We start from the raw sequence: 25882 nt of genomic DNA on the forward strand, positions 1-25882 counted from the left end.
ATTCAAATTGCATACATTAAATTACATATTATACACTTTGAAAATGTAGATATGAGCTGTCTCAGCAAGTTAGGATTCTTTACTAGACACATACGAGATCTGCGTATTTCTTGCAGAGGGCCGCCAGCTTTTCTTCTGGAGTAGAAAGAGTGTTCAACGCCTGCATCAACAGAAGCACTTCCTTTCCTGAAACACAACCACACACACATCTGGTAACCATTTCACATTCCCCAACAGTCATAAGCATTACATTACATTAGTGATTTCTATTCCGCCATTACCTTGCAGTTCAAGGCGGATTACATAAGAATTGTCATGATGTTACGACATATATAGGCGGATTACAGAAGAATTGTCATGAAATTAGGTAATACATATTGGGTAATTTGAACATTTTAGATCTGATAAGGAGTAGATAGTATAGTAGGTGAAGCTTGGGATCTGGTCGTGTTAAATAGGTTTTATGTATTTTTTAAAGAGTAGGGTGTTTGTTTCTTTTTTGAAGGTTTTGTAGTCTGTGGTCGAAGACAGCAGATTGGTAACTTATCTGTCTAGTTTTGCTGCTCTGGTGGCCATTAGGTTGTCATATAGTTTTCTTTGTTTGACATTTTTGGTTGGCGGGTGCGTGAATAGTGAGTAGGTTCTCCTCTGTCTGGTTGAGGTGAAATATTTTCCAGAAACAGTAGTTCGTAAGCTTGTTTTTCATTTTTATTTTTAAATCATGAACGGCATCGGAGGTGCTCTTGAATCCCTGTGACTGGCATAACACTGAACTAATTTTACAAAGATCTTCCTATAAGTACGCTTTAACCTTTCCCAAGGCCTCTCTCTTTAGGGTGGAGTTTGTGGCTTAAACTCAAGATGCTCATCCGGTAAATATCAATTCTGAAAACTGCCACTGGGGGAAGCATAGTCATTAATTTTGAACAGAAGTCATGAGGCAGACACATCTTCCTCCATCTCCCATATTTTAACAAGGAAGAGACAGAGGAAGTCTATATTATCTCCAATGGTAGCGAGGTATGTTAGAACAGTAGTTCCCAACCCTGTCCTGGAGGATCAGCAGGCCAATCGGGTTTTCAGGATAGCCCTAATGAATATGCATGAGAGAGATTTGCATATAGTGGAAGTGACAGGCATGCAAATCTGCTCCATGCATATTCATTATGGCTATCCTGAAAACCCAAATAGCCTGGTGGTCCTCCAGGACAGGGTTGGGAACCACTGTGCTAGAATACACGAGTGCTTTTTCCTAAATAGCTCCCAACATTGTGGAACACTCTTCCTGAATTAATTCGAGCAGAATTTGATCGTAAAGTTCCGAACACTTGAGAAAACTCATCTTTTCACATTGGCCTTTGGTCAAACATCCCATTAGGAAAGGTGATAAAGCGTACCACACAGTATAAGTATGTCTTTTGAAAGAATGTCATATCAGAATGATATTTGACTGCAATTAACGTACAGTCAAATTTCGGTTTGCGAGTAACGCGGTTTGCGAGTGTTTTGCAAGATGAGCAAAACACTCGAGCAAATTGTGCCTTGCAAACCGAACGTTGACTCGATCTGCGAGCCCCCCCCCCCCCGAGAACCGGCATCGCCCCTTGGCCGCGAGCCCCCCTGGAGAAACAACATCGCCCCCCACGGCTGTGAGCCCCCACCTTCCCAGAACCGGCATTGCCTGCGCAAACCCTTACCCCGATCTGGCACTGGCACGCAGCACCAACTCACAGGACGTGCCGGTGCCTGAAAATCCTGCCTCTTGCTGCTGGCCTGGGCCTTGAGCATCTGCGCATGCTCAAGGCCTTCTGGCTCCGATAATCTCGGAGAAAGCATGAGCCAGAAGGCCTTGAGCCTGCGCAGATGCTCAAAGGCCAGTCCAGCGGCAAGAGGCAGGATCTTCAGGCATTGGCTTGTCCTGCGGGTTGGTGCTGCATGCCAGTGCCAGATCGGGGTAAGGGTTTGAACGGCCGAGTGATGCCGGTTTGTTGGGGGGGGGGGGGCTTGCGGCCAGGCGGGCGATGCCGGTTCTCAGGGGTGGGGTGGAAGTGCGCCAGTGGCCTCAAGGGAGGGGGGTATTTTGGGGGTGGGGTGGATGTAAGCAGCGCCGGTGGCCTCATGGGGGGTGGGGAACCAATCAAACGAGTTTTCCTTACTTCCTATGGGGAAACTCGCTTTGCTATACAAGCATTTTGGTTTTACGAGCATTCTTCTGGAATGAATTATGCTTGCAAACCAAGGTTCCACTGTATTTGCAAAACTCTGGTCGATTTGCAGCATGCACAGTTTGATTTGATTGTATCATAAAAGTATATCATAATCTTTAAATGTAACACTGTCAGCTGCCCCAGATTTGCTGCTAATCATAGCCTCATGAGCACATGGCATTACAGAAGCTGATTATTCTTTTTTCAAATCCCATGTAGCATAATGAAGTTCTCTTTGTCATGTGAATACAATTGGGCTGAACGTGGACATGAAAGTGAACAGGGTGGGGAGGGGAACAGAGCATGGATGTGTAGGGGGAGGGACCGAGCTATGCATTACCTCTACATCATAGCTCTCCTTCAGTGAATTTCTTTCATATAGAAAAATTATGTTCTTACCTGTTAATTTTCTTTCCTTTAGACGCAGCAGATGAATCCAGAAACCAATGGGATAGCACACAACTACCAACAGGTGGAGATAGAGAAACTGATTAACAGGTGGTCCTATTGGCTGGCACGCCTCCTGCATCTTCAGTATTGCTCCTTGCCCAAGCATCCGTAACCATCAATATGCTTAGAATGTAAAAAACCTCTTTTCCATAACAAATTTCAACAGGTAATAATACAAAATACAACTATCAATAATAACAGACTTTGAAAGTTGCAAAAGAAAAAACAGACAGTCAATATCCAGAAAGGGTGGGGCTCTGGATTCATCTGCTGCGTCTAAAGGAAAGAAAATTAACAGGTAAGAACATTATTTTTCCTTCCTTAGCAACAGCAGCAGATGAATACAGGATGTAGCAAAGCAATCCTCAATCTGGGTGGGAAGCAAACGCCACCTCCACAACAACCGAAGCACTAAACGCAGCCTCCGCATGCGCCTCCACATCCAACCGGTAATGCTTAGATAAAGTATTCTTGGAAGACCAAGTAGCCACATGACAAAATCTAATCTAATCTTCTATTTCAGCGTCGCTCATACCTAGGTAGGCTCAAGGCGACTTATAGAGAGGGATGAGGATGGAGGGGGGGAGGGGAGGGATACGAGAAGAGGAGGGTAGGAGGGAGAGAGGGGAGGGGGAAAGGGAGGATACAAGTGATTAAGTGTCAAATAGCTGAGTTTTCAATTTCTTTTGGAATATGGTGTGGTTAGGTTCCGTTCTGATCGCTTCATTATGGTCATTCCAAGTTTTTACTCCAAGAAAGGTGAGCATGGAGTGGAAAACTTGTTTGTATTGAAGATTTTTTGTAGAGGGGAGATTTAGAAGTATTCTGCTGAGGGTCCTGCGGGAGGTAGACTGTACTTTGGAGAAAAGTTGAACGAGAGGAGCTGCGGAGTTTCCATAAAGTATACGATGCATGAAGTTTTGAAGGTTATTCGTGATGAGATGGGTAGCCAGTGCAGTTGCCTGGTGAAGGCTGTAATCGAGTCATATTTTCTCAGGTTGAAGATTAATCTGACAGCTGTGTTTTGGATGAGTTGCATTTTGTGGATTAAAGCGGTGTTGAGTTCTATGTAGATGGAGTTGCAGTAGTCCAGTTGTGGTAATATCATCAGTTGTACAATTAGGGCAAAGTGGTGCTGGTGAAAATATGGTCTGATTAATCTTAGTTGTTTCAAGGTGTAGAGGGATTTCTTTTGGAGACTGGAGACTTGTGGTTCCATGGTAATTGTGGAGTCAAGTATGCAACCTAGGATTTTAGAGGATTCTTCTACAGGGAGGGTCTTGCCCGATCGAAGAGAATTGCTTGTTGGTGCCATCTGTTGGGGAGTATGGAAGTATAGAACTTTGTTTTTAATTGTGTTTAATTTTAGTTTGTTGGTGGTTACCCAGATTTGGATTCTTTCAATGTTGTGTGAGACTTTGTTGGTGATATCCGAGTGATTGTTGGCTATGAGAATAAGGAGAAAGATGTCATCTGCGTAGGACAGTATGCTTTCATCTTCGAATCTGATGTTACCAAGAGAGCTCATGAAGATGTTGAATATGATGGGGGAGAGTGGGGAGCCCTGTGGCCCTCCAGGGATTGGAGATCTCTCCATTCATTTTGACAATGTATTCCCTGTTTTGTAGGAAATCTGAGAACCATCTTAGAACAGTGCCAGTTATGCCGATTTCTGACAGTTTTGTTAGTAGTAGGTGGTAATCTACTGAGTCGAAGCCTGATGAAATGTAGAATTAAAGGAGTATTGCTTGACATCCTGTACTGGGTAGTTGTTTGGTTTTTGTGATCAAAGTCAGGAGGAGAAGTTCTGTGCTGTGTTGTTGATGGAATCCGAATTGGGATGGGTGGAGGCATGAGTGTTGCTCAATGTAGGTTGTGAGCTGTTTGCACACGTGGGTCTCGATGATTTTTGTCAGGTGGGTATGCCTGCGATGGGTCTATAGTTAGAGGCTGTAGAGAGATCTGCCTTTGGAGATTTTGGTATACGGGTGAGTACTATTTTACCCATTATTTCTGGCAAGTAGCCTTGGTTTATGGAGTTATTTAGAAGGTTGGTAATCCAGATGATGATCATCTGTTCAGGAGCGGCAGTGAGGAGATAAGAGGGGCAATTGTCTAGGAGGCTACAGCGCATGGACAGTTTGGATAGTAGTTTTTTTGTGTCAGGGATGGACAGGTTGGAGAATGAAGCCTAGAAAAATACCTCTGGACTGAGTCCAAGAAGTAGCCATTGCTCTGACTGAATGGTGGTCTAGTGGTAGGCTAGGACAGGGCTGACAGGGCAGGCAGGCCAAGTGGCAGGCAGGCAGGTAGGGACAGGGCATGCAGACAGGCCTCCCCCTCCCAGGTATCCCCCCAGGCAGGCAGGCAGGCAATAATCCCCCCTTCAAGACAGCCCTCCCAGGCAGGCAGGCAGGCATCCCCCTCCCAGGCATGCAGGCAGTACTCTCCCCTCCAAGGCAGCCCCCCAGGCAGGCAGGCATCCCATTCCCAGGCAGTCCCCCCTAAGCAAGCAGGCCTTCCTCTCCCAGGCAGCCCCCCCACAAGCAAGCAGGCTTCCCCCCTCCCGGGCAAGCAAGCAGGCCTCACCACAGGCAGGCAGGCCCAGCTTCTCCCTGCTCCCTATTTTTAATTTGGCAGGGCAGGCAGGCAGGTCCCAGCCTCTCCCTCCTCCCTCCCTACCCTCCTTGAGGGCCGCAATCCAGTCGGGTTTTCAGGATTTCCCCAATGAATGTGCATGAGATCTATATGCATGCACTGCTTTCAATGCATATTCATTGGGGAAATCCTGAAAACCCGACTGGATTGCGGCCCTCAAGGAGGGACTTTGAGACCCCTGCTCTAGGTCTAATAGATGCTGGCATTGTAATTTAGATACTGGGACTTTAGATCATTTACTTTTTTCTGTCCCTATATAAATGCCTTTTGGAGGTTAATTTGGTCCCAAATTATTTCATTGTTAGAAAATCATGTTGCCCTATCTTATGATACTATTTTATTTGGTACATCTATGAGATTAAAGAGTCAAATTTCAGCAAATAACAATAAACTTTTGTTAATACTGACGGGGATTGCCATTCAACATATTACTGGAAATTGGAAGGATTATATTAAACTTAATTATACCTTTTGGTGGAATTCAGTGTGTCATATTTATAAAATGGAGAGAGTGCTTGCTATATAGCAAGGAAATTATAACACTTTTAAAAAGATTTGGGGGCCATTGATTACATATTCTAATGACTAGACACTTTAAACACCTTTTTATTATATAGGAATATGATTAGTGTGGGATTGGGATGTATGATATATGTTTTAATTGGTTGATTCCTAATGGAAGGGATGGGGAGGGAGGGTTTCTTTTTTATGTTTTTGAGTATAATATATAAGAATATCAAGTGATTTGTAAGAATTTTCTGATTAAATATTGTACACTTGTTGTAAGATTTGAAAATGAATAAAGATTTAAAAAAAAAAAAACCAAACAAACAAAAAAAAACTTTTGGACACGGCACCTTGTTGAGAGTGGCGCACCAGGCTGGCTGCCTGATTCCCGCCACTTCCTCCAACTGCCACTGACTCCTCTTTCATTCTCTAGCATAGCGGCATACCAGGTTGCCTGCCTGGTCCCGTACCGCTTCCCTGTAAAATGATGCACTAACAGAAGAGGAAGATGAGATTCCACCCATTCAGGTAGAACCATTACTTTACTCGCCAACTAAGTACATCACGTACTTTCCTGGCTGTAGAGAAATACCACCGTCATAACACTGTCCTAAAAGACCTTTATCGTCATTCTGGAAGAATGGGCTGAAACTCCTGAAACGGTAGCCTGACCATGCTTCAGTCCAGGAGAATGAACGAGTACCGAGTCTCCTCTTAATACCAGACTCCTTGCGCTGAGGATTGAAGGCACTGAGCCCCCCAACCTGACAGCCTGGGCATGTTTATTGACTATGAGCCAGTCCAGCAAAGACCGAAGCATGCCTTTGAAAAGATTAATCTCGCTGAGCTACCAAATTATATTGAGCGATGCTTGAGGAGCCTACTAGATACTACAATTGGAGCCTTGAGATATTGGGAACCACTGGAACAAAAGCAACTGCTGTAGTGTTCTCACGTGAAAGCAAGTTGAAGTTCCCAGTGGAGTGTTCACCATAGATCCTAGAATCTGTGCAGAATCCCATAGTCTTGTTCTTGGTGACTGAAGAAGGCAAACCTGAGACTGTAACCTGTCGCCCCAGTCTCTGGGAAGAAACACATTCTTCTCCTACTTGAACAACATCCCCCAATATTCCAATAATTAGTACAGGAGAAAAGAGCTCTTTGGAATTTTGAAGATTCACATCCAAAGAATTGAAGAAAAGAATTTTAAATAAAAGAAATCACCCGTTTGTGTCTGACAAATTGACCTGGCTGGAAGACATCTGAATCAAGCAGTCATCTAAGAAAAAGTACCTGAATCTCCTGTTTGCGCCAAAATACCACTACTGCTCTCATTTTCTACAATGTTCATGGAGCCGTGGCTAGGCCAAATGGCATCTGCCAAAACTGATAGCGCTGCTCGATGAGAGCCAAGCGAAGATAGTGCTAATTCAGTGTCCATAGGAAAATTGTAAATATTAAGAACATAAGCAGTGCCTCTGCTGGGTCAGACCAGAGGTCCATCTTGCCCAGCAGTCCGCTTATGTGGCGGCCCATTAGGTCCAGGACCTGTATAGTGATCCTCTATCTATACCCTTCTATCCCTTTTTTCTTTAGGAATTCATCCAATCCCTTCTTGAACCCCGATATCGTACCCTGTTCTATCACAACCTCTGGAAGCGCATTCCAGGCATCCACCACCCTTTGGGTGAAGAAGAAATTCCTAGCATTGGTTCTGAATCTGTCCCCTTTAATTTTTCCGAATGCTCTCTTGTTCTTGTAGTTTTCGAAGGTTTGAAGAACCTGTCCCTCTCCACTTTCTCTATGCCCTTCATGATCTTGTAAGTCTCTATAATGTCCCCTCTAAGCCTCCGTTTTTCCAGGGAAAATAGCCCCAGTTTCTCTAATCTTTCATCATATGAAAGGTTTTCCATACCTTTTATCAGTTGCGTCGCTCTTTTCTGAACCCTCTTGAATATCTCCATATCCTTCTTAAGGTATGGCGACCAATATTGGACGCAGTACTCTCACAGTTTTTCGCCAAAGCATGTCTAACTCTGAGAAACTAATTTACTAGAATCAGATCCAGCCCCCGTCTGACCAATTCCCCCGTCTTAGGCACTATGAAGTAAATGGAATAACTTCCCTTAATTCCGGAAGAACTAAAACTACTGCCCCGAGTACCAGTAACACTTAAAAGAGGTCTTGCACGAACGTAACCTTTGGAAGCTCAATACATGGTCACTCCAAGAAAGAATCTGAAATGGGAGGAGGATTCAAAGTTGCAAGCATCTTGAAAAATGCCCAAAGCCTCCTGACCTGACATCATAGTGTCTCCCCCCTCACGAGAAAGCATAAAGAGTTACCAGAGGAAGTGAATGAAGAGCAGACAGTCGGGGAACAGCTGGATGAGAGCGGTAAATTCTGGAAGAAGAAAGGAATTTTGTTGATAGTGCCCGCAGATGCCGGTTGTTCAGCACTATGAGAGCAAAAATGTTTAATAGTCAATGTGGCCTTATTTTTTTTTTTTTTTTACAGTGAAGGGAAAGAAGTAAAATCGAGACCCAGTCAGACCCTTTATCATTGAAGGGAGGGAGGGTGAGGCAGGGACCTAGGGGAGGAGGGGGGCAGGTGTAACCCCTAAAGCCGGCACCGTTCAGCTGGACACCCCTGTCTCACTGAAGAGAAACCTCAACAGGAGAAAATAATTTTCCAGTCACAGCCAGAATTCAGGAGCTAGTTGAATAGCGACCATCACCTGCTGGGAGATAGAGCATACTGAAGATGCAGGAGGAGTGGCAGCCAATAGGACCACCAGTTAATCAATTTCTCTATCTCCACCTACTGGTAGATGTGTGCTATCCTATTGGTCTCTGGATTCATCTGCTGCTGTTGCGAAGGAAAGTTCTGTTTTTGCCTGGGGCCTTTTCTTATTTTGTTTGGAAGCACAGGTTGATCCTTCTCAATAGGAACACCACCTAAACAGAGCAGCTTATCCTGAAAACAATATAGCTCGAAGGTAACCCTCATTTGAAGGGCTAATTAAAAAGGACATGGGCAATCTGAAGAGCATACCTAGAGCTTTTTCTTTGCTTTTGTCACTCTCTGGATCCTGCTGACCATCAGCCAAATCACTGCGGTGCTCCTCGCTCCCTATATTCTCTTCCCGTGACTCCTGTGGGCGGTAGCCGGACACCAGCAGCTCCCTGTGCTTTGTGGTGTAGCTGTCATCTTCTTCCTGCAGAATGAGTGGATTTTCCATGCTATCGCAGTTGGCTTCCTGCTGCAGGATGGTCTCTGGTTCCAAGTGCTTGTTGTTCACCAGAAGGTCTGGGACTTCCAGACCAAGTCCACACACTTTGCTGTTCTCCATCATGCCAATCACAAACTGAAACAAGAGACAAAAACAAAAATGAGACTGCATTTCAATATTCAGTTACCTATCAGTAAGTAGAGTAGCTCTTTATTTGACAGAAAAGGCATTATTCCTGGGAAAAGTCATAAATAATAAGCATTGCCATACTGGAACGGATTGAAGAACCATTAAACCCAGTATCCTCATTCCAAAAGTAGATAATCCGGGTCACAATCAGAGCCTTAGACTCCTCCCAGTGCATTCTAGGTTGCACTGGGAAGGAGCCAAAGGCTCTGATTGGCCCAGGTGTCAAATGCCCCTCCTATGGGAGGGGTCTTAGGCACCTGAATCAGAGTCTTAGGTCCTACCCAGTGCATCCTAAGATGCACCGGGAAGCCCTGTCATTTTGAAGAGGCGGGTATCCCTCCTGTCGATCTTCAATTTAGAAGTACAATGGCTGGCAGGGGGCCCCCGGTGTCATGGGTGTCTCTCCTGCCGATCTTTAATTTAAAGTTGGGGCATTTCACAGGGGGAGCTCTGGCAGCCAAAGGAAGTGGGCATCCTTCCTGCTGATCTTTAATTTAAAGTTAGGGGTTTCATGGGGAGGGGTGGCAGGAGGGTGTGGGCATCCCTCCTGATCTGCAATATAAAGATTGGAGGGTGGGTAAGGGTGTGTGTGGGGAGGGGGGGGTTCCTGGCACAATTTATTTTTAATAGGCACATGGTGTGTGTGTCTCATGCACATACCTGTGCTCATTAAAAAGAAAAAAACACACAACCCTATTCTTCCTATCCTGAACAGCAGAGCAGCAGAAGGCTGCTTCAGGGCTTCTCCTCCTGGCTTTGTGCATGTGTCAGTTGCTTTCTCCAATGACTGATCAGATAGGATTACTGCAGACCTACGCAAAAAATCATTTGCATATGAAATTGTTTCAACACTGATTGCCGTTTTCAAATCGGATAATTTATCAGCAGTACAGTGACCCACAGGATTTTAACATCAATTTTCGAACATCCGGCCCTCAGTATTTTATAAACCTCTTATTATATGTCTCCTTAGCCGTCTTTATGCTGATGAGCCTAGCCTTTTTAGCTGTTTATCCCATCCCTTTTATCATTTTTGTTGCCCTTCTCTGGTCTGTGTCACTCAAGGCTGGATTTTCAAAACTTCGTGTCACAGCTGTTATTGTAGCGATTTCAAAAAGGCGAGTCATTCTCCAAAAAGCACACATGCAAATGGGATTGATGGAGAGTAGCGAAGGTTCACTAAATTTGCATGCGACCATCGCTGGTCAGAGATTGGCACATAAGCAGAATAAAAGCACACAAAACAAACAACCAAAAACCCCAAATAAACCCAAATCGAAGATTGGCAGGAGGGATGCCCACTCCCTCCCGCCATCAAAATCAAGCAACCCCCCTTCAACCATGGCAGTGTGAGAGATGCCCACTACCTCCCACTGCCAATTAACACTTCCCCGACACCGGGAGAGATGCACAATCCCTCCCAGCCGTCGTGCAATATCCCCCCTCCCCTGACAACCCCCTTCACCTCTCCTTGATTATGATGGCTGGCTGGAAGGATGCCAGCAGGCCCATCTTTTCAAAATGGCTGCCTTCCCCTCCCCACTGCAGATTTTAGTTTTGAGAATCTGCCCCTCAGTTTTCTTTGCACTTATCACTTTGACCCACACCTGTTTGCTCCAGCCTTTCTGAGAGTAATCCATAGCTCTAGCAAGCTTTCTAATCTCTCTTCCATTCTCGGACTATCTTCACACCCTCTTCCTTTCTCTCCACTTAGTCTGCGTTTCCTACTCAGAACCAACAGTCTTAAAAAAAGGAATCTTTGCTCCCCGGTGCAACTGAAATTTTAGATGCAAGATATGGGAGGGCAAACTCCACAATCTTAACTGCCTACCACAGATCACCTATGATAGAAAATGTTCACTGTACACTGCCTGACAACTTCCATCGATCTCAATGAGAACTTGCTTGGAACGTTCAAGTACTAGCAGAGCCTTAATTGACAAAAAATAATTCCTGAATAGAGAGATAGACGAGGGGGACCAAAGGCAGCTATGGCTAGGATGTCTGAATTTTACTTTACCCAAGAAACAATAAGAAACACCAGAAAAACAACAACAAAAAGTCTCATTAAATGTCATTTGAAGCTGACAAAGGCACAGAAACTCCAGAAAAAACAAAGAAAAAATCTCATTAAATGTCATTTGAAGCAGAACATGGCAAAGAAACTCCAGAAACCTCCCCAAAAATTCTCATTAAATGTCATTTGAAGCTCAACACGACAAAGAAACTCTGGAAAAAAAATCAAGAGTCTCATTAAATGTCATTTGAAGCTCAACACGGCAAAGAAACTCCAGAAAACCCCCCTAAAAGACTCATTAAATGTCATTTGAAGCTCAACACGGTAAAGAAACTCTAGAAAAAAACCCAAGTCTCATTAAATGTTATTTGAAGCTGAACACGGCAAAGAAACTCCAGAAAACACCCCAAGTCTCTTAAATGTCATTTGAAGCTGAACACGGCAAAGAAACTCCAGAAAAAACCCCCAAGTCTCATTAAATGTTATTTGAAGCTGAACACGGCAAAGAAACTCCAGAAAAAACCCCCAAGTTTCATTAAATGTTATTTGAAGCTGAACACGGCAAAGAAACTCCAGAAAAAAAACCCAAGTCTCATTAAATGTTATTTGAAGCTGAACACGGCAAAGAAACTCTAGAAAAAACCCAAGTCTCATTAAATGTCATTTGAAGATGAACACGGCAAAGAAAGTTCAGAAAAAAAACCCAAGTCTAATTAAATGTCATTTGAAGCTGAACATGGCAAAGAAACTCTAGAAAAAACCCCAAAAGTCTCATTAAATGTCATTTGAAGCTGAACATGGCAAAGAAACTCTAGAAAACCCCCCAAAAGTCTCATTAAATGTCATTTGAAGCTGAACATGGCAAAGAAACTCTAGAAACCCCCCCAAAAGTCTCATTAAATGTCATTTGAAGCTGAACATGGCAAAGAAATTCTAGAAAAACCCCCAAAAGTCTCATTAAATGTCATTTGAAGCTGAACATGGCAAAGAAACTCTAGAAAACCCCCCAAAAGGCTCATTAAATGTCATTTGAAGCTCAACACGGCAAAGAAAGTCCAGAAAAAAAACCAAGTCTCATTAAATGTCATTTGAAGCTGAACATGGCAAAGAAAGTCCAGAAAAAAAACCCAAGTCTCATTAAATGTTATTTGAAGCTGAACACGGCAAAGAAACTCCAGAAAAAACCCCAAGTCTCATTAAATGTCATTTGAAGCTGAACACGGCAAAGAAACTCCAGAAAAAACCCCAAGTCTCATTAAATGTCATTTGAAGCTGAACACGGCAAAGAAACTCCAGAAAAAAAATCCAAGTCTCATTAAATGTTATTTGAAGCTGAACACGGAAAAGAAACTCCAGAAAAAAAACCCAAGTCTCATTAAATGTTATTTGAAGCTGAACACGGCAAAGAAACTCCAGAAAAAAAACCCGTCTCATTAAATGTTATTTGAAGCTGAACACGGCAAAGAAACTCCAGAAAAAAACCCCAAGTCTAATTAAATGTTATTTGAAGCTGAACACGGCAAAGAAACTCCAGAAAAAACCCCCAAGTCTAATTAAATGTTATTTGAAGCTGAACACGGCAAAGAAACTCCAGAAAAAAAACCCAAGTCTCATTAAATGTCATTTGAAGCTGAACACGGCAAAGAAACTCCAGAAAAATACCCAAGTTTCATTAAATGTCATTTGTAGCTGAACACGGCAAAGAAACTCCAGAAAAAAAATCCAAGTCTCGTTAAATGTTATTTGAAGCTGAACACGGAAAAGAAACTCCAGAAAAAAACCCCAAGTCTCATTAAATGTTATTTGAAGCTGAACACGGCAAAGAAACTCCAGAAAAAACCCCAAGTCTCATTAAATGTCATTTGAAGCTGAACACGGCAAAGAAACTCCAGAAAAAACCCCAAGTCTCATTAAATGTTATTTGAAGCTGAACATGGCAAAGAAACTCTAGAAAACACCCCAAAAGTCTCATTAAATGTCATTTGAAGCTGAACATGGCAAAGAAACTCTAGAAAACACCCCAAAAGTCTCATTAAATGTCATTTGAAGCTGAACATGTCAAAGAAACTCTAGAAAACCCCCCAAAAGGCTCATTAAATGTCATTTGAAGCTCAACACGGCAAAGAAACTCCAGAAAAAAAATTGTCTCATTAAATGTCATTTGAAGCTGAACACGGCAAGGAAACTCCAGAAAACACCCCAAGTCTTTTAAATGTAATTTGAAGCTGAACACGGCAAAGAAACTCTAGAAAAACCCCCCAAAGTCTCATTAAATGTCATTTGAAGCTCAACACGGCAAAGAATCTCCAGAAAAAACCCCAAGTCTCATTAAATGTCATTTGAAGCTGAACACGGCAAAGAAACTCCAGAAAAAAACCCCAAGTCTCATTAAATGTCATTTGAAGCTGAACACGGCAAAGAAACTCCAGAAAAAAACCCCAAGTCTCATTAAATGTTATTTGAAGCTGAACACGGCAAAGAAACTCCAGAAAAAAACCCCAAGTCTCATTAAATGTCATCTGAAGCGGAACACGGCAAAGAAATTCCAGAAAAAAAACCAAGTCTCATTAAATGTCATTTAAAGTGGAACATGGTAAAGAAACTCCAGAAACCCCCCAAAAAAGTCTCATTAAGGGCTCCTATTACTAAGGTGTGCTAGCATTTTCAACACATGCAGGAAATTACCTCGCGCTACGCTTCTAGAACTAACGGCAGCTCAATGCTGGCGTTAAGGTCTAGCGCGTGGGACAATTCAGCTTGCGCTATTCCGTGCGTTAAAGCCCTAAAGTGGCTTAGTAAAAGGAGCCCTAAATGTCATATGAAGCTGAACATGGCAAAGAAACTCCAGAACCCCCCCCCCCAAAGTTTCATTAAATGTCAGATGAAGCTGAACACGGCAAAGAAACTCCAGAAAAAAAAAAGTTTCATTAAATGTCAGTTAAGAAACTCCAGAAACCCCCCCCCCAAAAAAAAATCTCACTAAATGTCAGTTGAAGCTGAACACGGCAAAGAAACTCCTGTTTCCAATCCAAATCTTTCCAGACAAGCTGTATAATTTCTTGGAATGACACAGCATGAAATCACCAATGTACATAGAAATTAAACAGGGGACATAACACCTGGAAGAGAAATACCTGCCTTCACTCTTGTTTGTTCACAAAAAACACACAATAATTGATCACTGAACGTCAGGATATGTTCTCATATGTGAAGAGAAGGCACAGCAGTATTGGAGAGTGAGGTGTGGTGGGGGGAAGAGAGAAGAGTTTATAGAAGTTATACATGATGAGGAGTGAACTATATCCACCAAGGGTGTAATGGTATAATGACCATCAAATAGACCCTTGGGAGGGTGAGAAGCACCTGGGGCGGTGGTGCCCCTCCCCCATCCCCCCTCCTTTCTCCCATACTTCTAGTTGTTCACCGCCGTGAGCAACTTTAATGTGCTCCTTATGACCTCAGCTCTCCCTCTGATGTCACTTCCTTTGCGCAGCACCCGGAAGTGACGTCAGCATGAGCTGATGCGGTCACGAGGAGCACGTTGACATTGTTGCTCATGGCAGTGAGCAACTACAGGTACAGGGGAAGGGAATGGGGTGCAATGGGAGAAATGGGAAGAAGGGGATGGAGAAGGGGAGGAGTGCCACAACTTGAACGTGTTCCTCGCGACCGCTTTGACTCTTCCTACGTGCGGCACCTGGAAGTGACGTCGGTGGGCGCCGACGCAGTCGTGAGGAGCACGTTGAAGTTGTTGCTCGCGGCAGTGAGCAACTAGAGGTACGGGGGAAGGGAAGGGGGCATGCACACAGAAGGGGGAGGAGTGCCGCAACTTCAACGTGTTCCTCGCGACCGCGTCGTCTCTCCCTCCGACATCACTTCCTATGCACGGCACCTGGAATTGATGTTGGTGGTTGTAGATGCGGTCACAAGGAGCACGTTGAAGTTGTTGTTCACGGTGATGAATTATTATTATTATTATTAGGATTTTATATACCGCCTATCAAGGTTATCTAAGCGTTTTTTACAATCAGGTACTCAAGCATTTTCCCTCTCTGTCCCGGTGGGCTCACAATCTATCTAATGTAACTAGAGGTATGGGGGAGGGGAAGGGGCAGAGAGGAGGAGGTGTGCTGGCATTCCCACCATGATTGCGCCTGGGGTAGACCACCTCTCCCCACCCCACTGCCCATGTGGTGCATGTGTATAAACAGTGGTGCTTGGAAAATACCATAGAAACATAGAAGATGACGGCAGATAAGGGCCATAGCCCATCAGGTCTGCCCACTCTACTGACTCCCCCCAAGTCTACTATCCTAGGGATCCCACTCCTGGTGGCAGGTTCCCTTGGCTTAACCCTCTAAGGGATCCCACATGGGCATCTCATTTGCTCTTAAATTCTTGCACGCTGTTTGCCTCGATCACCTGCACTGGGAGCTTGTTCCAAGGATCAACCACTCTCTCGGTGAAGAAATATTTCCTGTTGTCGCCATGAAATTTCCCGCCCCTGAGTTTGAGCGGATGCCCTCTTGTGGCTGAGGGTCCTTTGAGAAAGAGAATCTCTTCTTCCATCTCGATACGGCCGGTAATATACTTAAACGTCTCGATCACGTCTCCTCTCTCCCTACGTTCCTCGAATGAGTACAGCCGCAAAATTTTCAGCCTTTCCTCGTACGATAGATCCTTGAGCCCCGAGACCATCCTGGTGGCCATCCGTTGCACCGACTCTACTCTCAGCACATCTTTTCGGTAGTGTGGCCTCCAGAATTGCACACAGTATTCCAAATGAGGCCTCACCATGGTTCTGTATAATGGCATTATGACTTCAGGCTTCCGGCTGACGAAACTCCTGCGGATGCAACCTAACAACTGTCTTGCCTTAGATGAAGCCTTCTCCACATGATCAGCAGCATACCCTCTTATGTAATATACAAAGCAGTGTTCAGGCAGAATGAGGGTGAAATCGGCCCTTGTGTACATATGCCGATTCCTACTGGCATATAACATGCACAAAATCACATAGGCACACAGGTGTGCAATGCTGTTAAAAAGGGTGCAATATGTACCTCAGTGTTTTGACCATCCAGATGTCTATTTATAAAACTACCCTTATACAAATTCAAGGTTTATTAAAAATGTGATTAATCGCCTACTTTGTTTCCCCGAAAACAAGCCCTAGTTGTAGACAGCGCTGACCCTCCATCCTTCCCTCCCGACCACAACCATAAATACCTTGCTGCACAGGAGCGTCGGGCCAGCAGCACTCAAAGGCTGCTTCGCGGCCTTCTCGCTGGGGCCCTCTGTGTACTGAAGTGGGGGAAAGCAAAGAGGAAGAATTGGGGTGAAGGAGAGGAAGGGAGAGATGATGATGCACATGAAATAAAAAATAAGCCCTACCCGAAAATCTGACCTAGTGCCTTTTTTGGGCCCCAAATGAATATAAGACACTTAGTTTTGGGGACACACGGTATCAACATTCTAGGTGATGTACAATACAATTAAAAAGGAGGGAATACAGATTTAAAATGTTTAACAGAAGCCAAGACATAGACAAAATCAAGTGTACAAACAGGAAACAAAAGGGCAGGGGGGAGAACTACAATATAATCAGAAAAGATCACAAGCAGGATAGCACAAAAGGGAGGGGAAAAAGCTATTCATAGCTGCCTTTACAGAATCTGTGGAGAAGCCTCAAGTCTGAGACCAAGAAAAATGTGGCAAAAAGATACAGAAATATTTCTCATTGTTTTGGGTGCCACAGGCTTGATTAAAAAGAACTTCCAAGCACACCAGGATAAGCTGCCTATACAGAACATGCTATATATCTGATGAGCTTTAGAAAGAAACTTTCTTTGCCACATAGAACAGTTGCTTACCGTAACAGGTGTCAATCCAGGCCCAGCAGGCAGATATTCTCACTTGTAGGCGATGTCATCCACGGTAGAGAATGGCATGGGGAAAAAAAATCTGTCCCCCGTCACTGCCCCGTCAACAGACCACTGTCCCCGTCCCCGCCGTCCCCTTCACTGCCCCGTCCCCGCAGCATCCACCCTTCCCTCGCGCCACCTCACCGCCCTTCAGCGGCCCGAGAATCTCCCTCCCTCCCTCTTACCTTCGCGGCATAAAGAAACTTAAGGGAGGGAAGGCGCGTGGTCACCTTTCACGCACGCGCGGCCTCTTCTCTCCCTCCCCCTTACCTTCGCGGCGCTTTAGAAAAGAAACTGATGCCGGTGAAGCTTACCTGTGCCGTCCTGCAGTTGCGTGTGTGTGGGCAGAAGCTTCTCCTCTGACAATTGTTATTTTATAAACATAAATAAAACAGAGCAAGGTTCAACAAAACCCATCTTCCCTCCCTTTCACAAATATCCCCTTCACTATTCTGAAAACTGAACAAACCAAATTACTACAGAATGCTACATAGAAAAATCAAGCTAACAGAATACTTTAGTTACACATGGCAAGAATAATGTTAGGGGAGAGCAACTAGAGCAACTAGGGCAACTGCCCCCTGGTCAAAGAGAGAGCACTAAGCCAGCTGGAAGCTAAAGAAGCACAGCCTGGACTTTGCGGACCCCAATTATGTCTAATACCAGCTCTAGCAGGATACATATTTCAAATCTGAAATATTCTAATCACAAAATATAAAATAAATTTATTTATTTTTTTTCTTTTTGTTTGGTAATTTTATTCTTCAAATCACATTGGTCTCAGGCTGTGTTTTTGGGTTCCTTCTGTCTTAACATAGTAACATAGTAGATGACGGCAGATAAAGACCCGAATGGTCCATCCAGTCTGCCCAATCTGATTCAATTTAAATTATTATTTTTTTTTTCTTCTTAGCTATTTCTGGGCGAGAATCCAAAGCTTTACCCGGTACTGTGCTTGGGTTCCAACTGCCGAAATCTCTTAAGACTTACTCCATCCCATCTACACCCTCCCAGCCATTGAAGCCCTCCCCTGCCCATCCTCCTCCAAACGGCCATGCATAGACACAGACCGTACAAGTCTGCCCAGTAACTGGCCTAGTTCAATCTTTAATATTATTTTCTGATTCTAAATCTTCTGTGTTCATCCCACGCTTCTTTGAACTCAGTCACAGTTTTACTCTCCACCACCTCTCTCGGGAGCGCATTCCAGGCATCCACCACCCTCTCCGTAAAGTAGAATTTCCTAACATTGCCCCTGAATCTACCACCCCTCAACCTCAAATTATGTCCTCTGGTTTTACCATTTTCCTTTCTCTGGAAAAGATTTTGTTCTACGTTAATACCCTTTAAGTATTTGAACGTCTGAATCATATCTCCCCTGTCTCTCCTTTCCTCTAGGGTATACATATTCAGGGCTTCCAGTCTCTCCTCATACGTCTTCTGGTGCAAGCCTCCTATCATTTTTGTCGCCCTCCTCTGGACCGCCTCAAGTCTTCTTACGTCTTTCGCCAGATACGGTCTCCAAAACTGAACACAATACTCCAGGTGGGGCCTCACCAATGACCTGTACAGGGGCATCAACACCTTCTTCCTTCTACTGACTACGCCTCTCTTTATACAGCCCAGAATCCTTCTGGCAGCAGCCACTGCCTTGTCACACTGTTTTTTCGCCTTTAGATCTTCGGACACTATCACCCCAAGGTCCCTCTCCCCGTCCGTGCATATCAGCTTCTCTCCTCCCAGCATATACGGTTCCTTCCTATTATTAATCCCCAAATGCATTACTCTGCATTTCTTTGCATTGAATTTTAGTTGCCAGGCATTAGACCATTCCTCTAACTTTTGCAGATCCTTTTTCATATTTTCCACTCCCTCTTCGGTGTCTACTCTGTTACAAATCTTGGTATCATCTGCAAAAAGGCACACTTTTCCTTCTAACCCTTCAGCAATGTCACTTACATACATATTGAACAGGATTGGCCCCAGCACCGAATCCTGAGGGACTCCACTAGTCACCTTTCCTTCCTTCGAGCGACTTCCATTAACCACCACCCTCTGGCGTCTGTCCGACAGCCAGTTTCTGACCCAGTTCACCACTTTGGGTCCTAACTTCAGCCCTTCAAGTTTGTTCAACAGCCTCTTATGAGGAACTGTATCAAAGGCTTTGCTGAAATCCAAGTAAATTACATCTAGCATATGTCCTCGATCCAGCTCTCTGGTCACCCAATCAAAAAATTCAATCAGGTTCGTTTGGCACGATTTACCTTTTGTAAAGCCATGTTGCCTCGGATCCTGTAACCCATTAGATTCAAGGAAATACACTATCCTTTCTTTCAGCAACACTTCCATTATTTTTCCAACAACTGAAGTGAGGCTCACCGGCCTGTAGTTTCCTGCTTCATCCCTGTGACCACTTTTATGAATAGGGACCACATCCGCTCTCCTCCAATCCCCAGGAATCACTCCCGTCTCCAGAGATTTGTTGAACAAGTCTTTAATAGGACTCGCCAGAACCTCTCTGAGCTCCCTTAGTATCCTGGGATGGATCCCGTCTGGTCCCATCGCTTTGTCCACCTTCAGTTTTTCAAGTTGCTCATAAACACCCTCCTCCGTGAACGGCAGAGAATCTACTCCATTTTCTCGTGTAACTTTGCCAGACAATCTCGGTCCTTCTCCAGGATTTTCTTCTGTGAACTCAGAACAGAAGTATTTGTTTAGCACATTTGCTTTCTCCTCATCACTCTCCACATATTTGTTCCCAGCATCTTTCAGCTTAGCAATTCCATTTTTTATCTTCCTCCTTTCACTAATATATCTGAAAAAAATTTTATCTCCCTTTTTTACATTTTTAGCCATTTGTTCTTCCGCCTGTGCCTTCGCCAAACGTATCTCTCTCTTGGCTTCTTTCAGTTTCACCCTGTAGTCCTTTCTGCTCTCCTCTTCTTGGGTTTTTTTATATTTCATGAACGCCAACTCTTTCGCCTTTATTTTCTCAGCCACTAGGTTGGAAAACCATATCGGCTTCCTTTTTCTCTTGTTTTTATTGATTTTCTTCACATAAAGGTCCGTAGCCATTTTTATCGCTCCTTTCAGCTTAGACCACTGTCTTTCCACTTCTCTTATGTCCTCCCATCCTAAAAGCTCTTTCTTCAGGTACTTACCCATTGCATTAAAGTCCGTACGTTTGAAATCTAGGACTTTAAGTATCGTGCGGCCGTTCTCCACTTTAGCCGTTATATCAAACCAAACCGTTTGATGATCGCTACTACCCAGGTGAGCACCCACTCGAACATTAGAGATACTCTCTCCATTTGTGAGGACCAGATCCAATATCGCTTTTTCCCTTGTGGGTTCCGTCACCATTTGTCTGAGCAGAGCCTCTTGAAAGGCATCCACAATCTCCCTACTTCTTTCCGATTCCGCAGATGGAACATTCCAGTCCGCATCCGGCAGGTTGAAATCTCCCAACAGCAGAACCTCCTCTTTCCTTTCAAACTTTTGGATATCCACAATCAGATCCTTATCAATTTGCTGCGATTGAGTCGGAGGTCTGTAGACTACACCCACGTAGATAGAAGTTCCATCTTCTCTTTTCAGAGCAATCCATATCGCTTCTTCCTCTCCCCAGGTCCCTTGCATTTCGGTCGCTTGGATATTGATCTTTACATAGAGAGCTACTCCTCCTCCTTTATGACCATCTCTGTCCTTCCTAAAAAGATTATATCCCGGTATGTTTGCATCCCATCCATGTGATTCACTGAACCATGTCTCTGTGATAGCAACAATATCTAGATCTGCCTCTAATATCAGGGCTTGCAGATCATGAACTTTGTTGCTTAGACTGCGAGCATTTGTGGTCATCGCTTTCCAGCTATTTTTCAGCGATAATCTCCTTTTTCGTATGGAATTTTTGTGTCGTTTCACTTTCTGTTGCAATACTAAGAAATGAGTTGCTAATATTGCTTATGTTGCAGCCTTTACTACTATCACATCTTTTATTTTGCCGGGGGTGGTCTCTATAATTGTCCTTCGTACATACACCACCCCCACCTTCTAGTTTAAATGCCTAGAAAAATATTGTCTAAATTTCTCTGCAAGGTTTCTTTTTCCTGCTGTAGTAATATGTAGCCCATCAGTGCAATATAGCTTCTTGTCCTTCCATGTATTTCCCCATCCTCCTATGTACCTGAAGCCTTCTTGATGACACCAGGCTCTGAGCCATCTATTAAAGTCCTCTGTGTTTTTCACTCTTTGCTCTCCTTTTCCATATGCAGGCAGTATTTCAGAAAAAGCTAGTCTTTACAAAAGGTTTCACGCCCTCACCAAGCTCCCGAAAAGCTTTCTGTGCTGCAAGTGTGGAGTTGTTGGCCAGGTCATTTGTTCCCAGATGGATAACAACATCAGTGTTAAAATCCTTAGTTTCTTCCTTAATTATAGTCAGTATTTGCCTGGAACTCCTGGTAGCTGAGGATCCTGGAAGACATTTCACTATTTTGGTCTCCTCGCCCTGTGTTCCAAGGTTAATGCCTCTGATGATGGAATCCCCCAACAGTAATTAGTTTTCTGTTTTTGGCTTTTTTATTTGTACTTAGGGTGCTCTTGTTCTCTTGAGTTTCCTTCATTGGTTCAAGTCCCACCTCCCTTCTGTTTTCCTGAGTATCGCAGTACACTAGTGGAGCGAAGGAATTCTGTAGAGGTAATATTAGTGAAGGTGGATGTTTCTGTGTTACATGTCGCAGTCTTCCTGAGCCTACTGTGACCCATTTATTCCTGGGCTGTTTTATTCTTTGAGGTAGAGGTGGTAAGTTGGTATGATTTTGTGGAGTGATGGAAGCTGCTTTAATTGTATTCAATTCCTGTTTAAGTTTGCAGTGCTCCTCCTTAATACTGGCAAGTTGAAGACAGATGGGGCAAGCCTTAAGCCTCCAAATAGTATGTCTTGGAATTAAAGCACCACAGTGATTGCATAGAATAAAGGTCATCTTGATTGGTTGTGAAGTGACCAGAAATATAGGCTCTATACCACCTGAAACACAGTATTTTAAACAAAAATGCAGGTTCTATCAGTGCTACCCTAAAACACAGGATTTATAACAGGATTTTCCCTACTTTAGTCACCCTGAGCCACAGGCACCAGAAATATAGGCTCTATACCACCTAAAACACAGTATTTTAAACAAAAATGCAGGAAGAGGAAATAAGATTTAACAGAGGAAAGAGAAGGATTTATTTTTTTGTGCTTTTTTATATCGTGGCATGGCTGGCTCCTGAAGGTAAAATAGGCGCAAGAGGAGCTGGGGAGAAGATCTGAATCTGACACGGGTGCAATTTTTTTACCACAGGAGTATGACTTTTCACCGCTCCCACGGGGTGGTAATAGGTCTTGTCCCCATTCCCGAGGGACGGTGAAAGGTCTTGTCCCCATTCCTGCCGTAAACCAGTTGCAAATGTCTCCATTCCTGCGGATTTATTGCGGTGACCCACGGTTTACCGTGGTAAACGGTCCCCGTGTCATTCTCTAATCTACGGAGCCCCGGTACGGACAGTTGCTAAAGTGTACGTGCACTTTAAGAACTTTAGAAAGTTCACAACTGACTGCACCACGCATGCGCCTTCCCGACTTAGGCGCGCGGCTTCTCAGTGTTAGTTTTCCGTGGAGCTAAGAAGCATACAATTCAAGTACTGTAGAATGCTATAGAACTGACCATGAAGATACAAGCATATATACTATAATACTGTAACACGTACTGATGCTGCCGTTTGACGCGCCAAGCTGAAGCAAGTGCTAAAATGTTTTTTCTGTACACTTTTCTCCGACGCTGCGTTTGCATGACCACGCTGGGGAAAAAAAAAGCGTTGAGCTTACTTGGTACTCCAGGATGATGTCATTTGGGGGGCGGAGCCATCAAGACAAAACCCCCACAAATAAGCAACGTTGCGAATATGGAGGGTGAAGTGTATATCTTATCTGATTAAACAATAAAAGGTTCTGAACTAAAAAAACCAAACCCCCACACAACACGCATCCAATCTCTGCCCTCTGCCGTGTACCTTGCTCATATGCGGCTGTCATTTTTCCTGGTAAATTTTATAGCACCAAGTATCATATGAATTATGATTATCCCTTTTTGATTTACACTGCATTTCAAATTTAAACTTAAGCTTTATCCGTAAAAAAATAAGTTGTTTCTTGCTAGTCCAAATGATAGGATTACGGATAAAACACTTCAAATTAAAGTTCAGAACTTTGCCATAGCTACTTCCATTAAGTTCTTAGGGGGGACATTGGATCGTTATTTATCCTTAGAAGATCATACCAATCAAATGATAAAAAATGCTTTGTGGTGCTTTGGAAACTTCGAACCATTAAAAAATATATTGATTTAGCATCTTTTAGGTTGATGGTTCAGTCTTCAATTCTATCTGTCCTTGATTACTGCAATATCATTTACCTGGCATCTTATAAGAAAACCTTAAATCGAATACAAGTAATACAAAACATGGTGGTGCGTTTGATTTCTGGGTAAAAAAAGGTGACCATGTAAGTCCTTTTTATCAACGGCTTCACTGGTTGCCATTTGAGGCAAGAACTTTGCTTAAATTTGGTTGCATTTGCTTTAAAGCACTGTTTGGTCTGGCTCCAGGATACCTATCCTCCCAATTTAAGTTACGTAAGTCGAATAAAAATACTCAAAATAATTACATGTTTATGTATCCATCTTTAAAAGCATGTCGCTATACAAGATTTTTGGCAAGATTTTTGCATTTCAGTTGGGAAAAATGAATTCATGTTTAAGTATTCTTATTCCACAAGCACAATCATATTATGCTGTTAAAAATCTATCTGTTTGATAAGTTTGTAACTTGAATATTGTTGTATCTCTGCCTATATGTATATTTCACTGATTGTACAGTCCTTCTTTGATATGAACCGCCTGAATTCATGGTTGGGTGGTATACAAGAATAAAGATTATTATTATTAATAATGCTTGGCTGCGAACAGTTCAGTAATTTTTATTTAAAAGATTTAAATATAAATCTTTGCAGAAATTAGAAAATATACCATTTTCACAAACAGAAAACACAAGGGCCTCTCCCCTTCACAGCTTCAGGCGACCTCTCTCTTCACTCACCAGCCTTCAGAACCTTGAACCACATGGCCTACGGCTCAGCCTCAAGATTCAATTTATCTGATGTACTGCAAATCGTATAAAAATGAAAGTGGCTGCTGACAGGGAATGGATGCTTAAAATGTTTTTTAAGTTTAAAGATGTACCATTCATGACTAAAACACTAAAAATGTATCCAGATGTGTCACGAATGACCCAAAAGAGAAGAAAACAATTTCTTATTTTGAGACCAAGGGTTCTGCAGTTAGGTGCGACGTTTGTACTCAGATTCCCCTGTAAATGTGTAATGACCTATCAAGGGAACAGATTTATTTTCTTTGAACCTCAGCAGTTGACAAAATTTATTTCTGCTAAAGAGCAAATTTAATATTCTTGAGAGAATTTCTGTTTCAAGTCAGCTCATTAATAAGGTTCTTGTTCTCCCTCGCTACCATCTTTTATTTTCTCTGTATTATTTGATAAAGATTTCAGCCATTGTAAAGCTTACTCCCCTCTCGATTGAGGTCTAATGATACAAACCAGTAAAATTTATATTTGGGTCTAATGTTTTTGATGTATGAGAAGGGAATTTTTGCTTTGTTTTTGTATTTCTAATGTATATTTTCTTTATTGATTATGGTCTCTTTAAAGTTTGAACTGGAGTTGTATTACTTTCTTTGTTTTGACTAATATTATGTCAATACTATAAAATGAAAATAAAGAATTATTAAAAAAAAAAAAAATGAAAGTGGTTTACAAAATTTTAAATAGGAGGAATGATCTACAAAATGGACTACAGTAGACAAAGCACACTCTTGGCAAAAGGTAAAAGCCGTGTCTGGCAGGCATTTGCTTTTTCATTCTCTTTGACAACCGTTAGGTGAAATTTAGATAATTATTACTTTTTAGCACAGTCTAGATTTCTGTTTAGTTAAGACTCGTGGCCTAGCCTCATTCTCCTAATGGACCATCCAAGTGGAAAGGCCTGAGTGAAAAAGTAAAGTTTAAGGACACTTTTACATTTCTGATAAGTTTAACATGTTTAACATGGAGAGAGGGAGTGGATTCCAGAGGGATGCGTCGATGACACTGAAGCAGGAACATAAGAATAGCCTTACTAGGTCAGACCAATAGTCCATCAAGCCCAGTAGCCCATTCTCACGGTGGCCAATCCAGGTCGCTAGTACCTGGCCAAAACCCAAAGACTAGCAACATTCCATAGAGAATCCAAAGAACAGCAAGATTCTGGAACCCCAAGGAGTAGCAACATTCCATGCTACCGATCCAGGGCAAGCAGTGGCCTCCCCCGTGTCTTTCTCAATAACAGACTATGGACTTTCCCTCCAGGAAGTTGTCCAAACCTTTCTTAAAACCAGCTACGCTATCTGCTCTTACCACATCCTCTGGCAACACGTTCCAGAGCTTAACTATTCTCTGAGTGAAAAAAAATTTCCTCCTATCGGCTTTAAAAGTATTTCCGTGTAACTTTGAGTGTCCCCTAGTCTTTGTAATTTTTGAAGAAGCGAAAAATCGATCCACTTGTACCCGTTCTACTCCACTGAGGATTTTGTAGACATCAATCATATCT

At 43.2% G+C, this 25882-nt stretch overlaps 1 protein-coding gene across 3 annotated transcripts in view; it reads right to left on the minus strand.

Annotated features, from left to right (window-relative positions):
• TXLNG (taxilin gamma) overlaps window positions 1–25882 on the minus strand; it is a 136510-nt gene that overhangs the window by 59036 nt on the left and 51592 nt on the right. For 2 of the 3 annotated variants that reach the window (XM_033949412.1, XM_033949411.1), the window contains exons 2-3: window positions 8877–9189; window positions 95–186 (exon numbers count right to left, since the gene is read on the minus strand). In XM_033949412.1, the coding sequence (XP_033805303.1) occupies window positions 95–186; window positions 8877–9177 (393 nt within the window). In that variant the 5' untranslated portion in view covers window positions 9178–9189. Of the gene's footprint in view, window positions 1–94; window positions 187–8876; window positions 9190–17133; window positions 17153–25882 lie in introns of those variants that run through there. The other variant, XM_033949413.1, reaches the window with a different exon arrangement.

The sequence above is a fragment of the Geotrypetes seraphini genome, chromosome 6, assembly GCF_902459505.1.
Source record: "Geotrypetes seraphini chromosome 6, aGeoSer1.1, whole genome shotgun sequence".
Lineage (NCBI taxonomy): Eukaryota > Metazoa > Chordata > Amphibia > Gymnophiona > Dermophiidae > Geotrypetes > Geotrypetes seraphini.